The 17,440-nt window shown below is 40.1% G+C and overlaps 1 protein-coding gene across 2 annotated transcripts in view; it reads right to left on the bottom strand.

Moving 5' to 3' along the window:
- The window catches only part of st6galnac5a (ST6 (alpha-N-acetyl-neuraminyl-2,3-beta-galactosyl-1,3)-N-acetylgalactosaminide alpha-2,6-sialyltransferase 5a), a 72,748-nt gene extending 58,225 nt beyond the window's left edge, over nucleotides 1-14,523 (bottom strand). Inside the window, exons 1-2 of one of the 2 annotated variants that reach the window (XR_013094328.1) lie at nucleotides 14,268-14,523; nucleotides 13,285-13,494 (exon numbers count right to left, since the gene is read on the bottom strand). Coding sequence is in view for 1 of the 2 variants with exons in the window: in XM_004555223.6 (XP_004555280.1) it covers nucleotides 13,285-13,494; nucleotides 14,268-14,282 (225 nt within the window). In the remaining variant the exon portion in view is untranslated. The remainder of the gene's footprint in view (nucleotides 1-13,284; nucleotides 13,495-14,267) is intronic. The other variant, XM_004555223.6, reaches the window with a different exon arrangement.
- Nucleotides 14,524-17,440: the final 2,917 nt, after the last annotated feature.

The following is a 17,440-nucleotide window of genomic DNA, read 5'->3' as shown; positions in this document are numbered from 1 at the left end:
ATGAGGAGGGGACTCACTGATCCCTGATGAAATTTTTATTACAAAAAGACAATAACGTCTGATCATCACCAATGAAGTGAAGTTATTAGTAATTTACTGCATGTCTTCCCTTGCTCTGTCCCAGCTTTCATGTCCATTCTCCACTGTTCTGACGTATTAACGGCTCAAAAACCCACCAAGAAAAAAAGGAAATATAAATAATAAGACCAGCACTAATTGTTCTTTGCACATTTAGTGCAGCTGTGAGGTACATGTTAAAGGCTGTCTGAAATACGCTGCACTGTGCAGACACATTTGTTTTTTAGTTCCTCTTAAAGCTGTTCAGTGCCCTTTGGCGGTGCTCAGCTTCAACTCCATTTTTTTTTAAAGTCTTTTCAGGAAAAGCTTCTTTGTGATTTGCTTATTTTCAGTGGACTTTGCTGAGTTGGATGGGAGTTTGATATGATTAAAACTGCGTTGTTTTTTTTAATGCAATTTTGCAAAACCACTAGGAAAAAGACCACACCAACTACACCTTCAAAATCAGTTTAGTCACACTGACAATTATGGGAACTTCAGCTGTTTCCCTATATCAGGGGTGCTCAATACGTCGATCGCGATCGACCAGTCGATCGCAAAGGTAGTATTGGTAGATCGCATGGCATTAAAAAAATAGATGCCAGCCTATCATCCATCCCGTCACTTGATTGATACAGGGAAGCCAGTCAGATGACATCAGATTTTTTCTGACGCTTAGGTCGCTGCGCATGCGCAAACAGCGGCGCGAAGTGTAGTAAAACTGACAAGCTAGTCAGCGAGTTAACTCCAATTTTTAGCTCTCGGTTTTTTCTCTTAAACCTGGCCGTCAGCAGCTACTGTCCGGACTATGCATCCCTGGCTGATTCAATTCAGTGCAAGTCATCAGAGTAAACTCAGGTAATGACAAAAAATTTACATAGTTAATTGTGTTGTGAAATATTGGATATTGCGGTTATGCATGTATACATTGTAGATATAAAGAATCCTCAATATATTTATAAATAAGTATATGTTTTGGATTTTTGTAGTGGGTAGATCATTTTGACTTGGTCATTTTATAAGTAGCTCACATGCGGAAAAAGTGTGAGCACCCCTGCCCTATATATTAGCATGACCCAATTGCAACCGCTGAGGCTTGGACAGGACCTTTGGATAGTTAAAGTCTGCATTTACTGACTTCTCAAGGATGATGGAGGTGAGTGGTTCATCACCGTTCTTACAGGCTTCAGTATAGCCACTTTGGAGCTGATGTTTGGACAATCGTGAAGTGGTGAAATGCCTCGGTTTGAACTTTCCCGCACAAACAAACGAACAGTCACACTTGCTTTTTTCAAGGATTGACAAGAAGTGTGAGAACAGGGAGAGCTGCAAGGACAATTCTCTCCTCCACACTCCTAAAATTACTCCTTCCTTTACTGTTCATGTTCACTGCAGACCGCCACTAACGCCTTGGCTTTCAAAGGAATGGAGACAACGTGTGATCAGAGACGCGACAAAAAGAGGATTTCCAAGTAAGATCACACTAGGAGACGACTGGAACTTGTTTACTGATATGGTTTAAGACGTATTTTTAACCCTACCTTTGTATAATGACCAGCTTTTGCTGCTTTAGTTGCTTTTATTATGATTTTGAGATTGCATCTTCTGCATTATGAAATCTCCTTTATCCACGCTGAAAGAAAAAGGACACAGGCATCACACATACGTTTGTGGAAATGCCTCGTATTATCAAAAGGGATTATTTGTCATGTGATCAACTCTTACACACAGATAACATTTTCCATTTTCTACCTTCTATCGTTTTTTTTAAACATGAGCACAGAATTGGGCCTCAGATAGAAATCACGTCCATTTGCTGGCTTGATCCCTTTCATTCAAGTTGTGGCATCAAATAAAATGCTCTTCTTTGTTAAAAATGCCTTTTTGTTGCTGCTTTTGTCGCTATGGAGACTTGGAGAAAAGTGTCTGACTTCAATCTAATTTTAGTAACTTACGCTTCTCAGGTGACAGCTCCTGAAAAGATTACTTATTACTTACAAACTCCTTTCCAGTGAGCATCTTGGAGCTGAATGATGTTGTGTTGACTGTCAATCTTGAGACACTTCGCAATGACTCAAAAATAGCACCAGAGTTCACATCACCTCTATGAGGTCTGCTCAGCGTGCTTCATAAATGTAAGCCGGACATCATTCCTTCTTAGCAAAAGGAAGCTTTCTGGATGTGACTTTTTAAATTAAAAAAATCATAATATAACAGTTGTACATGAGGTTGTAATCAATTAGATGCAAGCCAAACAAGTAAAAATCTAGTCCTTCAGAAAAAAAACACAAAATGAAAAGGTAGATTTTCTTCCTCTGACTCCAGCTGTCACATTTTATGGAAAAATCATGGTTCATCAGTGAGAGATGCAGAGAGTCTTATGCTGCCACGAATGACACGATGTTCAGTTCTTTGTATAGCCTTGAGAATTCTGTGTAAGCAACATAACGTTGGACTTTGATAGCCTTGTTAGTTGTGAGCTTATAATTGCAAACAGTACAGAGTAAATATCGAGCACTTATTAGCAGTTAACAGGATTGAGAAGCCTTTTTTATTGAACACGTTTCCCTTTGTTTTTTTCTTTTTGTTCCAGATCTTAGATTGCAGACTTTTAATTTCTTTGCCTTTTGTTTTATTGTTAGGAATGAGGAACGCTGATTAGTAAGCTTTTGTTCATTGTTTTGGGCATTGTTCGGCTCAGAAGCAGATAAACTCATACTGAACCTTGATTTGCCTTTTGCAGAGAGTAAACTCGCATATTATGTACAGGTTAACAGCAACAAACCCAAATCAAATTGTCAGTTAAAGATCATATTAAAAGACAGACACATAATCTTTTAGTTTGCTTTTTTTATGCAATAACATAATTAACACTTTCTGCTTTGTAACAGGGTCTGATGTGGAAACAGTGCCATGATTATGGCGTCTGTTTCATAACCACAGTGCAGGTTTTGCGGTGGAAACATGGTGATTTTTGACTGAAGACACATTTTTGGCATTTCAATTTGTTTCTTTGTTACACAGTCACATTCAAAAGGTGTGAAGATTGTGAAAGAACGCCAACGAGATGGATGCATTTACACCTTTTCAGTGACTGGATTCAAGTCTGAATGCTTCTTGGCTGCATTTGCACTCTGCAATTTTTAGATCTGATAGTTATCCAGTTGGCCCTCTGGATGCATGAAGTGGTTAGAGATTGCTAAGCTATTTGACTGCCGATAAGCAATCTGTAACTTTCCAAACCTGACATTCACAGCCCATTCACGGTCAGCTGTGCAGGGACAAAGACAAGAGAGGCAGGATTTGTATCTCTTTTGCTCTTTCCCCCCCCCCCTTTTTGATAGAGCCATTTCTTTCACCTTCACAGTGACTCAAACACTGTTTCAGGAGACTGAATCCCATTTTTCCAATAAGATGCATCTTCCTCTCAGATTATGGTTATGGCAGCTCAGGACCGTTTGTCTGATACGGTCCGATAACAGACAAAGTCTCGGCAACTTGTTCTGGTTGAGCATTAGCAGGATAACGTCCACCATGAACATTCAGAATGCCTCTGGTGTCCAGACTAAATTCATACTGCAGGTTCAATTCCAATTGTTCCATCAGAGCTGTTCAGCTTGCATTAAATTACCAGCTTAAACTGGCTTTAGTCACACTTGAGCAATTTTGACCAAGTGACCCTGACAAATCAGATTCAGGACAAAATGTGCATGTTGATCTGATGTGTTTCACTCATTTAGAAAACCTGACAAATAATAAAACGGCAAAGAAAAAAGCCCAATATTGGCCGGGTGATATGGATCATATGCACAATTTCCAGCTCAGTGAACAACATTTCATCTTAAATTGTTTTTGACATGGGCTGGACTATTTGCAGTGCCTCTTTTGCACTACAGAGATTTAGGTTCCCATGACAAGATGCTGGTATTGATATAATTTGATTTAATGCAGAGCTCCTCCATCAGAGAGGAAGAAAAAGGAGCCCGAAGCAGCTCTGTATGCACCCGGGAAAATTGCTTACTCTTCGGCACCTCTGGAAGTGTAATCAGTGAGCGGGATACCAAAGAAAGCCTTTGTCGAACAGCCATGACACCATCTCTTCAATGAGGGGGGGATGATGGGATATACATCAAAGTCGCCTCTGTAATTGGGAGTGTTTCGACTGAAGGGCAGACAACGTGGTACAGGAAATGATTTAATGTCACATCAGCAAAACACCGCAGGGCTACAGAAGCTGCCTCTGTCTTCTCGGCCGTCTGGTGCTTAAAACTTAAACTTTCTTCTGCAACTTTTCTTTTGTCTTTTCTTGTTTCACTTATAAACTTAAAACAGAGCTCTGCTCCTTTGCTCTGTTTTTGGACAAGAAGCACACTGTTTAGGCAAACCCCGTGTCTCCATAATTAATAACCTTGGCATCCAATATGTTTCTAATCTGGAGAAGGAATGCTCATGGCATAGAGAAGGAGACTATGCCAAATACAAAAAAAAAAAGTTGGATCATTTCTCTCTCACACCATGGAGGGCACGCTCATTAATCACGCCTAAAGAGCTGAGTAATGTTGCGGGCCTCGTGTGTCTGTGGAGCCAGATGACGGAAAAGCAAAGAAATTCGGTTTTATTGTAGTGCTTCTCGCCAGCCGTCGTCTTCAATTTGCTCTTAACCATGACAACGGCAGCAGCTATCATCTATCTCCTGATGTTGTGCCACAAGGTATGATCCATTTATCATAGTTTAACCTTTTCAGATCCTTTGCTGCTCTCTCTGGCGCTGAATGACGAAGGTGCTCCACATGCTAAAGCCTATCATCTACCAAAGATTAAAACGCAGAGAAGCTTTAAATCACCATTCGGCTCATGGCATAAGCCTCGGGAAATCTTCCCTCCACATCCTTTATGTTAAAAATGTATAACTTGACCAGTGATTCCCTAACCACAGAATGCCAAAAGGCACGAAATGCAAGATTACTCCATTGAGGGAATGCTTATCGAGAGGCAGTCTCCTCTCCCCTCCACCCCACCCTTCACCAGTAATTGCTTTCCAGGCCTGCACCGGAAAGAGCCTGGAGCTGTGTTATGTTTGGCGGGAGCAGAATACTCTGGAGATAAGTTGAATTCCAAGACTATGCTCCAATTGGGACTACTGTGGCATAACGAAACCACTATTCTCCTCTCTTCAGTCAGGAGAGCCGTTTTAGTATTCCAACATTGTCTTTGCATAAAAATAGCAGTTATCTGTCACTGATGTTTCCTTCATTTTGTGTTGCAATTTAAACCCTGTGAATGGTACAAAGCACAAAGACAGAACTCTCTCACACACACACGTTTGTGCTCTTTTTCCACACAGCCCTGCAGACTTCACAAACACTGTTAGTTCACATCAGATGACTACAGAGTCCTTGGCCATAACGGCCTAATTGGGGAGTTTTCTGTCTTGCTTTCCAGCTGGCTGATTGCAGAGCGAAATCCTAATGAACAGTGAAAAATAGCTTCATTGCGCAGCGAAGATGTGGCTGTCTGAGATGAAATATTCAAACGTCTCACTTCTCCAGCTGTCACTAAAGCTGCGTTTGGGGGAAGGATGCCTTGTCATGTCTCCTTGGCACAGATGGCTTCGCATGCTCATGCCTTCAAGCGAAGTGTACCTAGTCAGAGTATTTCCAGCCCTGATATGTCTAAAAAAATCCACTCTGACCACAGTTTGTGCTGAACAATCTGCTTTGTAAATTTCGTGTTCTGTCTCAGTGGGATTGCTTGCTGCTGCCGCACAACAGTTTCTGTTTTTTTGGCCATACTGGAGCTGCGGCTCTGAGGGCGCCACAAATAAAAGAAAAATACTAATATTACAAGATTTGGTGAGCTATTATGATTCCCTGAGGAGCAATCACATATTGCCACATAAGCGGTGACATTTATGTCGTTAGTGAAAGTCAGTGATAGCTTTTGGATAAATTTTAATGAACGTGGATCCTCATTAATTTGCCCAATTATTTGAATTTCATCACAGACCACCATAAGGCAACACACTGGTTTATGACTTATAAAACTGATGAACTTCCAATTAAGTAAGAACCTCTGGGGCTTAAAAAAAGCCACCACAAAAGTACTAAAAATCTACAATTTTTCCAGTTACCTCTTAAGGCTGGCTCCCAACAATGTTCAAAATGCTAAAAGGTGGAAATCCAAAATGCAAATTTCAAAAATAAATTCTCACATCAAGGTGGGTACATACATCTTTTATGTACAGTCTGTGGTCAGGACACCAAAACTGCTGAGTGTGTAAATAGGAGAGGCAGAAAGCATGCGATGAAATGACATTAAATTATAGGTTTAAAATGTCATCAAAACACTACTTTTCTTTGTCTTAAGCAGAACACTGATTTGCACTTCAACATGTTGTCAGGATGGCAACAAGCACAACCTCCAACCTAACATCAGCTATTGACATGTCCAGATCATCAGCTTAGAGACCCCGGGGCGCAAATGCGTGATGCTCCCCAGCAAGCTTGATTGACAGAATAGTTTTAAATCATTATAGAGGAGACCGGGCCTCATGAATGCCACTTTGCTAAGCATTTTCTCAACTTTAATATTGACTCCATTGAATTTCACACTGAATGAAAAATTACCTTTTTCATTTGCTAAAATTCCTGTTGAAGAAGTCAAGGTTGAACTTTTTTTAAATAAAGATCATTTGGGGGAATTTACCTTGATTTCAGAAAAATGCTGGCAGGCAACAAATATGGGGAAATGAGAGATTCTGCTTCTCTAACAAGTTCACTCAATAGGTCATCTGTGTAAGCTGCTATTACATAATATAATAGCCCTTGAGCAAGTGGATATAAAATGCTTGCTGGTGCCATCATCTTTTGATGGATTGAAGCTCGGCACCGGAGAAACCTTGAGAGTGAAACATTTTAATGTATTTAATCCTGAAAATGGTTTTAACCCAAACCATGATCTTCATCCAAATATTAAACATGTAGTTTAATGCAGTGATTCCCAAACTTTTTTTTGCTAGGCCCCCCTTTGTTTTAAAAGAAAAATGTTTGGGCCTAAAAATCAAGAATGTGGGATACTGTTTGTCCGTGATTTGGAGAGCCCAGTGTGTGCTCCCGACGCAGGGAAAACCAATTCTGCAGGGGAAACCTACCTTGGCACTTGTGCAGGTGAAGCCAAAGGGAAGATATGCTTCACCATATTTTCTAGGAAGGAAGTTGTTTTGGAAACATATTTGGCGATGCTTCATATCCTGCTATGCGTTTGTGTGGAAGCCCTGTCAAAAACCTGTCAATTATGCTAGCAGAGTCCAAACGTTCTTTTTTTTTTTCTCTTTTCATACCGCTACCGCTCCACTGTGGGTTTTTCTGTCCAGGCATGGTTGCATTGGCAGTGTGTTTCATTGAAATTTTAAAACATTAAGCTATTGCCAATCATTTTATTACGGTGGATCAAAATCTGATGGCACTTTTCTGCAGTCATATTTCCATCAATTTTGATAAGATCCCCAACACCACTGGTTGAACGGCAGCCCTATAATGTGACACGTTTTACAGATGAGTATAGACACTGAGTGTTGTACCTCAATTCTGACCTCGTCTGTACATACTGACAAAGATTTGAACCAAAAACATCCAATTTGGTGAGACCTGATTTTCAGTCCAGTTCTTGTGTAATTTGGCATACCTTAGCCTTTTCACCCCGTTTCCCTTCCTTATTAATGGTCCTTCCACTGATACAATTTCTGAAGAGGCTTCAGGGTCAGATGCATCTCTCAGGTTCGCCTACTGTAAATAGTTTTTTAGGCCTGCCACTTCTTCCTTTGTCCTCTACTTGTGCAGTTTACGGACGCACTTCACATAGTCCTTTACAAAGCAGCATTTTGGTGCACAAATACTATTATATGCCCATCAGACTGTTATCTTTGTCATTTTTAGTAAATTCATTAAAAGAAATTGTGACAGGCTGCTAGTAACAAGTTCCTGAAGATGTATCACTTCTTCATTGTCGGAGTTATGTGTTTTTTTAAAGGTTGAATGGTCATTATTAGGTGGCCATAAAAATCAACAAAAACATTAATGTAAAAATGGTCAAGTACAAGGCTGGGACTAAAAATGAGGGGAAAAGCAGCCAATGTCCAAAGATACATTAAGAGACTTCCAGAAAGCCTAATGAACTATTGTTGAAGACCACTTAAATACAAGGTAATACAAGCAAAATACAAAGAAATGAGAGGTGTCACTTAACTGTAGATGAAAGAAACAAATAGTTTATATTGGAGAACATCAGCTACTCAGCAACCAGGCTGCTTCTCTTGGTTTTGACCTTTAATCACAGGAAAAATCCACCTGTTTCCTTTCTCTCCAGCCACATATAAGGACCTTAGCCTCCCTTTCTTAACTCCACCTGACATGCAGGATATCACTTTTTACAAAATTTGCATGTTTTTTGGTGTCAGGAAGGCAATCAGAGGAAGACAGACGCTTTCTTGTCCTCCTATCTCCACTGAGAGACAGACAAGAGTGGTTTCCAGTCCTCCTCCTCCTCCTCCACCTTCTCACTGAGAAAATAAAAAGCAGGATAGTGCAAGAAGAAAGGAAACCCTTAGGGATTTCACTCCATCTTTCACTTCTGTGTCAGTTTCTGCCTCCTCCTTCACTCTCTTGTCTCATTCTCTCAGGCTGAACCTTTCCTGGCTCCTATATTCTCTTTTATCATTCTCTTCGTCCTTCCCCTTCCCCAGTTTTGTCCTTTTCTCTCATTCTCTTTGCCCTTACTCTACAAGAGTTTCTTTCCCTTTTCATCTCCACCCTAAGTTTCTTTCTCTGCTTTCTTATCTGGTCACTCTCATTCACAGCACAAGTCCAGGCCCACCAATGCTGCTGTGTAGCTCAAAATAAATTACCTTTCACTCTGAACTGAATCAAACATGTGGTGTTGAAACTTCTGGCTATGAAAGAATTAATGGATTTCAAATGCATACATGCATTTATTTATTCATCTATTTATTTCAAAGATGGTTCAAACAGTCATAGAGAAAATCATTTTAAGGACTCTGGCAAATGCTTTAGCATCTTGGCCAAGTGTCTGCAGAAGATATATAAGATTCCAAATGGTTTCTGGGCTGTCATGAGTTTAATACTCTGGTGGAAGATAAAGTGAAGCGGTCAAAGGCTGACTGACACTGCGCCCGTGTGCCAGCCAGCTGATATCTTGGAGAGATCAATATGGCGGCGAGGTCAGCAAGCAAAGATGAGGAAGACAAATGTTCGACTCAGTATGTTTTTTTCTCCCCAAACAATGATCATTCAACACTGCAGGAGAACACATTTGAGACAAGGCCAACAACTTTTACACTTTAATACACACAGAAAAACCTCAGCCACGTTTTCAGGTACATAAAAAGTTCACGGAAAGTTTTTGAAGACTTTACCGTGCTGCACGCTATAGTAGCCTGCGCATTCAGATCATAGAGTATTGATTGGAGTTTGCAGTGAAAGAACAAGACGGGTGACATAATAGCAGGTTTCAAGCAGCATAAATGATGTTCAGTGGTGCTCCGGCCCTAATTGATATCCCTTGTTGCCAAAATGTCAAAAAAATCTATTGCCAAGAGAAAAAATAAATTAGTAGTTTACTTATGATGCTCGGCTGCTCCAGTTCACTCGAGGAAAATCAATTCTCATCCCTAGTTGGGCTTACTGACGCATTACAGACAAATCCTCATCAAATCAAAACATGCATGGTCACTGAATATTGGCATTTGAGGCAGTGAGAAAAAAAAGATGGTGCTGCGTGCCCTGGGTTTCCGAAAATATGACAGCAATGACTCATTTCGTATTTACTTTTGCTCTGCTTGACTTTGGAGAGATCTATGTGACCTAGCTGCACAATAATTCCAAGTCAGAGTCAAAGAGCTAAACAGCCAGTGGCACATCGACTGCACCTCTGGGTAAATACTAACCCTAACTGCATTTGAATGTTTTCTATTAAACGAGGTCCATAACCCACACTAGTTAAATCAAATTCACAACATTAAAAGTTTTCCCATATTTGAAAGAAGCATATTTAGCACAAATCTCACAGATATAATACAATTAAAGGTTGGACTCCAAAGCAGAATAGGAGTGTCGGGCACAAATGTACCTACTTCTTACATGCAAATTGTGGTCTGGACTCCAGAGTGGACATGGACAACTATCACATTTGCAGTATTGGTAAATACTGCATTAGCTTTCTGCATAGAGAGGTGTATTGTAAGGCTGCAACCACACATCCCTCTCTTTACAAAATCGTCTTCTCACCTTAACTCTAAAACCAAGTTTTTTAACCACTGTTAAAGAAGTAATGACTCAAAAAGGCCCTCTGTATATAAACCACCCTGGAAGCCAATTACAAGCTTCAAACTCTTTAACTGGGATCTTTGTTGCATGTCACAAATTTCCTGCCAGCGCTTTACTGTCACTGTAAGGTAAGAAAAGATCCAAAATACTAAACATGAACTACAAGAAAAGAAACAGCCTTTTACTAAATGTGTCCACAAATTTAAGGTGTAAAACTCATGTTGAGATACCACAGACACAGAAAAAGTGTGAATAACAGTGATTGCATATTAAACAAATAAAATTTGCATGTGTTATTAACAGATTCAGCCATAATGTTAATTTCCTGTTTTGTTTTGAAGCCATTTGGATAATATGGTGAAAGTGTGGATTTGGCCAAATATCTGACTGCTGTTCTGCTCAGTTTTAACAGCATAACCAGAAAACCAAATAACACCTTTAATTTTAGACAACTGAGAAAAATTTCATCACATCTAATAAAAAAAAACATTTAAAATATGATAATATATATAACTTTGGAATACTAATTTGACACAACCTAAAACATAATGACTTAAAACCCTTTTGTTTTTAAAAGCAGCCGATACATCCTTCCCTTGAGAAATATATAGAGAGAAATGGAAGCCTAAATCAGCATGTCAGTCATGCTGTCTTCATTCCTGCCACACATGGGCTGACTAGAAACACAGATCGGAAATCACCATGATGACATGTAAAGTAAATACACCCAAAAGGTGACAAACGTGCATTTTCTGTAGAGCAGAGCTACTCGGAGGAAAAACTCACGAAGAAATACAAGCAGCATGTCTCCTGAGAAAACTGCCAGCTGAACTTTTCAGGCAGCATTAAAGGTTTCCACACTTGTTGGTTTCTGCACCGGTGAGATTTCTTTTAGTGAATAATAGTTCTACAATCTGTTGCCGACCTCGATTACTTTGTCACAAGATTAAATGACTCTTCAGATCCTCTGGTGTTTAATTTAAAAGAAGTTCATTTACCAACCCGGCTACTTTTTCTGATGTTCAGGAACAGTGGGTTGACTCCCAGATGTGGCTGGAACATACTCACGTTGCATATTTGTCTCATTTGTACAGCCACAGCCTCATCTAAGAGCAGGTCCAATTACTCATATGTAAATCAGCCTATGACATAATCTGATGACTTAATGCTCGTTTTCTAGCAGGTAGCAGATACTGTTTTTTAAGACAGAGATGGCAGCACAAATTGGCCTGTCACTCATGGTGTCTTCAGTCCTGCCACTGACGGATTACTGTATGCACCGTCTGGACACAAGCCCAGCAGAGCTCAGGGGCCAGAGAAGTGACTGTTCTTGTTTAAAACTCGATTAAACAACCACTCAGATGCAAAATGACTGCAGATGTAAAATTGCTAGAAAGAGGTGGAATGACAAGGAAAGGATACAAAATGACTACAGATGCACAAAGTGACAACAAAAAGATTTAACGTGTCTGCTGAGAGACTAAAAATGACATCAAATATATTTAAAATGGCAATAGACCAATGCAAAAATAACTACTGAAACAAAATAACAACAGAGGTACAAAATGACTACAAAAATAGGTAAAATTACTTTAGATAGATGCAAAATGTCTATAGAGAGAGTGAGAATCAGTAAAGCAAGATGCAAACTGATTGCAGAGACACATAAAACAATGAGGGGAATTACAATGAAAAAGAATAGATACTAAATGTCTAGACAGAAGTAAATGGGCAATTATGCAAAAAATATCAAAGAGGCATAGAACAATTAAACAGGTAAAATTCTATTTCAGGGATGCAAAAATGATAGAAGAGACACAAAATGACTCAAAAGTGAAAGAAAATAGCTAAAAATCAATGTAAAGCAGTGCAAAAGAGACTAAAAGATAAAATTCAGTTGAAAAAGAGGACTACTACAGAGAGATGTGAAATGACAATGAGTGGAGCCTAAATTGCACTAGAGCAATAAAAAAATGACTACTAGTGAAGGGATGCAAAAAGCCTATATGGACACAAAATGAGCACAGATCGATGTAAAATGCGAGGGAAGTAAAGAAAAAAAGGAAATCACGGCTAAAAAAAAAAGAAGTAATAAGTAATAAGAGTAATAAGGCATATGACAGTAGAGGGATACAAAATGAGAACAGCAACTCAAAGCGATTAAAGAAGACTTAAAGAAACAGCAACTACAAATAGCCACAAATCATATTGGTGTTTTGCTCCTGCACATCTGAATGAATGATTGTGGCCAGAACGTTTCTCCAAATTTGTCATTCTTAAATCCAGCTGTTTCAGACAGTCGCGAGAGCCCACCAGCCAAACCGCCTGCATGGTAGTACGCTGTGCCTGCACGCTTACTGAAAACGCCTTCACAAGGTGAATGGGTCTGCTTTACTTGCAGAGGCTTCGCTCCCCGGTACTCTCATTGATTGTTTTCTCCTGGCTTGGTAAACAGATGGCAGTCAATACAACCCCACAATGACGTCAGAGTTCACCTAGCTGCGGGTCTCCTGGGCTTATCAATTAGAGCTTAAGAATGCAGTCGAGGATTTCATTTGTAGCCTAAGCTGTTATTAGTAACGACAGGTGGGTATTGAATGTGGCGCAACGCAGCGCCGGAGAAAATTGTGATAAATGACAGAGAGGATGCTCTCTCTCTCTCTTTCTCTCTCTCTCTAAAGACAGCTACTGGTCGTCAGGACAAGAGGAAATTTGCGTGAGTGCGGCTCAGGCTGGGAAAGATTCAGTGCCGAAAAAAGGGGTTTGGAGAAAAGTAAAACTTTCAAAAGCTTTGATGCCTACTCTGCTGGGCATTCACCACGTGTTAAAGCGAACCACGCGCCCGTTCTCTGCGTTATGAGACACGCACTCAGCCACATCTGTTTACCTTATGGTCGATGATGCTGTTGTATCCCTGGAGGATCGGGGGGTGAGGCTTGGCGACCCCGACGGAGGCTTCGGTGGGCCGCCGCAGCTGTTCATGCTGCCTGATGCGCGTGTCGTTGGCGTCTCTGGAAGCGCCGTTGAAGCTGCCGTTGTACACGAGGAACAAGCTGGCGCACAGGAGAAGCACGAGAAGCACGGCTACCCCATGGCGCTGACACAAAGACACAAGCAGATGCGGGCAAATTAGCCGAGTTCCACCGGACTGAGTTTAACCTGCACCTACGGACTTCATGCAAGATGAGCGGCAGCAGCAGGCGCTGGTTTGTCAGTAAAAGCCCAACTTCCTGTAATGCATGTCACGTGCGACCAAAAACTTAAAAACAGCTTTTATCGAACTATGATAAGGGCACAGCTAATGTTTATGACGCTGTCAGGCTGTTAATTATCTTCTTTACTTAGTTTGCATGCATTAATATTAATCATCAGGTGCGTTGAGGAGCACATGTGTACTGTAATTTACAGTAGGTGCCACACGTCAGAGGACACCAACAGCTTTTAAGTAAAAGTTCTAATAAAAAAGAAAAATAAATCACCTATGTGAATTCATGCCAATCGTACATGAACAGGATGAGCAGCTCACGGCACTTTCAATTTGTTTTCTTTTCTTTATTTCTTTAAAAAAAAATAGTTTAGAATTAATGCTTATCAGTTAATATTAAAGCAACACGGATATTGTTCACTTTCTACAGTGTATCCGTATTAAACGGAGACAAATCAAGCATCCAGCGCGCTGTGCTGTAGTGGAGCTTTAGTGCCAAACAGAGCGCACAGCTGGACGCCCATTGTTCTGATCCTAATCTTTTGATCCGACACTGTACGCCACAGCGGCGTTATGTCGATTATAGCGCACTTGACGGAACAATGCTGGATTTAAAAGCGAGCACAAACAGTTTGACTGCGGGGTTACATGGCAAAACCCTTTACCATAGGTGTCTTCATTTTGCGGCGCGCTGTCTTATCGCTGCGGTTCAGTGCGTAAGGCTCCACTTTCACTCATGGTCCAGCGTCATCTGCTCGCCTCCCGAATGCACTCCAGTCCGTCCGCGCTGTACCAGCCCGCCTGCCTCTGCCCGTGTGTCTTCAGACTGGAGCCCAAGCGCAATTCATACAGAGGAGACCGCGACAGATGTTCACTGTTGTACCTCTGCTGGGTCTTAATGCCCCCCGAGTTCTTTAGGAGCCGGTGAGTGGAGGCGCAGCGTTTTTAAACAGACTACTGCAAAAGAGTGATAAGACCTATTTGCTAAACGTTATTTCCTGCTGAGGCATATTTGATGTAAATCTGCGCAATTAAACTAGAGTACAGTGAGCCCACTCTGTCATCTTTTGACGTCTGCTGCATTATCCATGGGATGGATTATAAAGACAAGAGAAGTTATGGCTTTACAGTGCAGACGTTATCTGGCACAACTCCCTGAATGTCTGTCACTCAGTGGTGAAACCACATGTTCATTCGTGCGCTGTGTTTATGTTCAAACTACACTGTACTCGAGTATTTCAGTTTTTAGATCTCCTCATACTTCCACTGTAGACTAGAGATTCTTTGTAGATTGTACTCCAGTCTGCAAAGAATCCCATTCATCACGTCCTTCCTTAAGAAATTAGACTCTTAAGGCGGTGTTACTTATTAAACTACTCCATCACATCCAACCATAAGCTGCACACATTACTGCACCAGCAATAGGATATGAAAAACTCAAAAAGAGCCCATTTCTATAATCGTGAAGGACACTTTTTACTTTTACCCACCATTGTTGCTGAACTGCTTTAACCTGTAAAGCTGTATTTAAGTAAATACTGAATCCTTCCTCTTCTCCATTCAGCGCATCAGAACACAGATTTAAAAACAGTTAAAATCTTTATTTCCTTTTCATTGTTTTTGAGTTTTCCACACTTTTTAAAAATATAATTGATTTTACTTAATTTTCTCTTATTTTTAAAATTTGTTGAAAGCTAGGTGTAAAATGCCACCACACTGAAACCAATAAATAACCTAAAACTAAATACTTTTACATCAATATCATATCAAATTGAATCTGTAGTACAGTAATCCAGTGAACTGACAACGAGCATTAATGAATGGAGCGTGTCTGCAGGAATGATACACTGTTAAAAACATAAAGAAGCAGTTGATCATCCCAGTAGAAATCTAATTCTGTTAAACTTTAGGGAAATTGGTCTGTCCTATTAGAAACCAACAAGCATCATCAATCAGTTTTACCTGCTTTGATTCAAATTAAAGTGACAACTGGACAGGTATTAGATCAAGTCTTTTGTTTGAGGAGGAACACTAGGAGCACTGCTGGATGCCTACAAAATAACCTCCAGTGGGATACTCAGAGGCTTTAATGAGGACATGACCCCCTTAAGCAGGACCTGTGCTTACAGCCCAGCACCTTGCAGTGTGCCTGGAATTCACCAGAAAACACCAGAATGGGTGGCCTGGAGACACCATGGAAAACATTATATTACCTGCAACATCTATGAGAAGAATAGGGTAGCAGTAGTGAACCTGCCAGTCCTGTTGTTCTCTGGTGAATGCCAATTGAGCTGCACAGCGCTGGTGTATAAGCACAGGTACCACTGAAGGATATTGGGCCCTGATACCAGCCTTATGGAGTTGGTTTCTAACAGTTTGGTCAGAAACATACACATAACCCACTGGAAGTAATGTTGTGAGACTTTGGCTGTATTCCTCTCATTTCCCTGCACACAAAGGAGCAGACACCGGTCCTGCTGGTGGACTCATGCATTTCCACACTCCTGCCTGTTTCCCAGTATCACCTCCATGCTCTACAGACTGTGCCGGGAGAACCATATTATTCTTAGCAATTATAGATCAATTTGTTTTAAGATTCTCTGGACTCTAGGATGCCTTTGAAAACAATCAGAGGGCAAATGGTACTGTTCCTTTTGGGCACATCATAAGACCAGTAAAATAAATTGTTAACAGCTAGTTATATTTTCAGGATATACCAATAAAGTAGAGAAACAGAGAGATTCATGGACCTGCTTTGATATTTTCACACTAATATACACATAGGCAGCCATACATGCACTGCATGTCCATGCATACACACATACATATATATATATCATATCGAAAAAATATAAGTAAAATAGTAACAGCGGAAAAAAATAACTTGTGCAAACCAGATGGAAGAAACCTCCCCCCCCCCATCCCCATCATTCTTTGAAACAGGAATGGAGTCAGCTCATCAGCTTCATCCATACCGCTGGTGCAGTACACTCAGAGAGGGTCAGACTTCTTTATTCAGAACCTGAGTTTTGGATCAACTGAAAGCAGCACCTTGTGCTGCCTGAGAATTTCATTTTCATTAATTATTCACAGGCCAAAGATGTTTGCTATTTCCTCATCTAGTCCAAAACTTAAAAAGTGATCAATGAAATAAAAAAAAGTTTTAAAATGTACAGTCAGCTGATGTAGTTGGACCAAAACAAATACAATGCAGTCACGTCCTACGGATGCAGTTTGAAGTCTTGCAGCATCTACTAACATTCACATTCAGACAGAAGGATAGAGTTTAAAAATATTCATGATTTAAGAGCATTTTTCACTCCGCTCAAGTCAGCAGCAGATGAGAAGATGGTATTTGAGAGATATTTTTTCTGGAATGAAAGAATCAACTCAAGGATACGGCCTCGGATATTTCCTTTTCTTCTTATGGTCAGCATTTTGATCTGCTGAAGTGAAGATAACTTCATTAACAAAGGGCACAAAGTCACAAAAAGAAGAAGAAAGAAGCTGCTTTTTTTAAGCTGCTACACGGATCTATTTTGAGATTTAGTGCATTTTTTCTATCACATCTTTTAGAATAATGGTGAAATGTCTAAAATACACATTTATGCTTTTATTTTATCATCTATTGAACATTTATGCAACTTAGCATGTCTTATTTTCATTAACATATAATGTTGGAAAACTTACCATTTAAAAAAGGAAAAAAAAATATTAAAGACATAAAAAAAACCTACTGCATACTCTGATGATTTTTTTTTTTAGATATAGATTATTTGCTAATTACATAAGTGTATGGATGTCATGCTACTTCTGAAAGTTAAATCAACACAAAGCA

The sequence above is a fragment of the Maylandia zebra genome, linkage group LG18, assembly GCF_041146795.1.
Source record: "Maylandia zebra isolate NMK-2024a linkage group LG18, Mzebra_GT3a, whole genome shotgun sequence".
NCBI lineage: Eukaryota > Metazoa > Chordata > Actinopteri > Cichliformes > Cichlidae > Maylandia > Maylandia zebra.
Note: the sequence above shows the minus strand (reverse complement) of the source record. Positions and strands in the feature narration are given on the sequence as shown.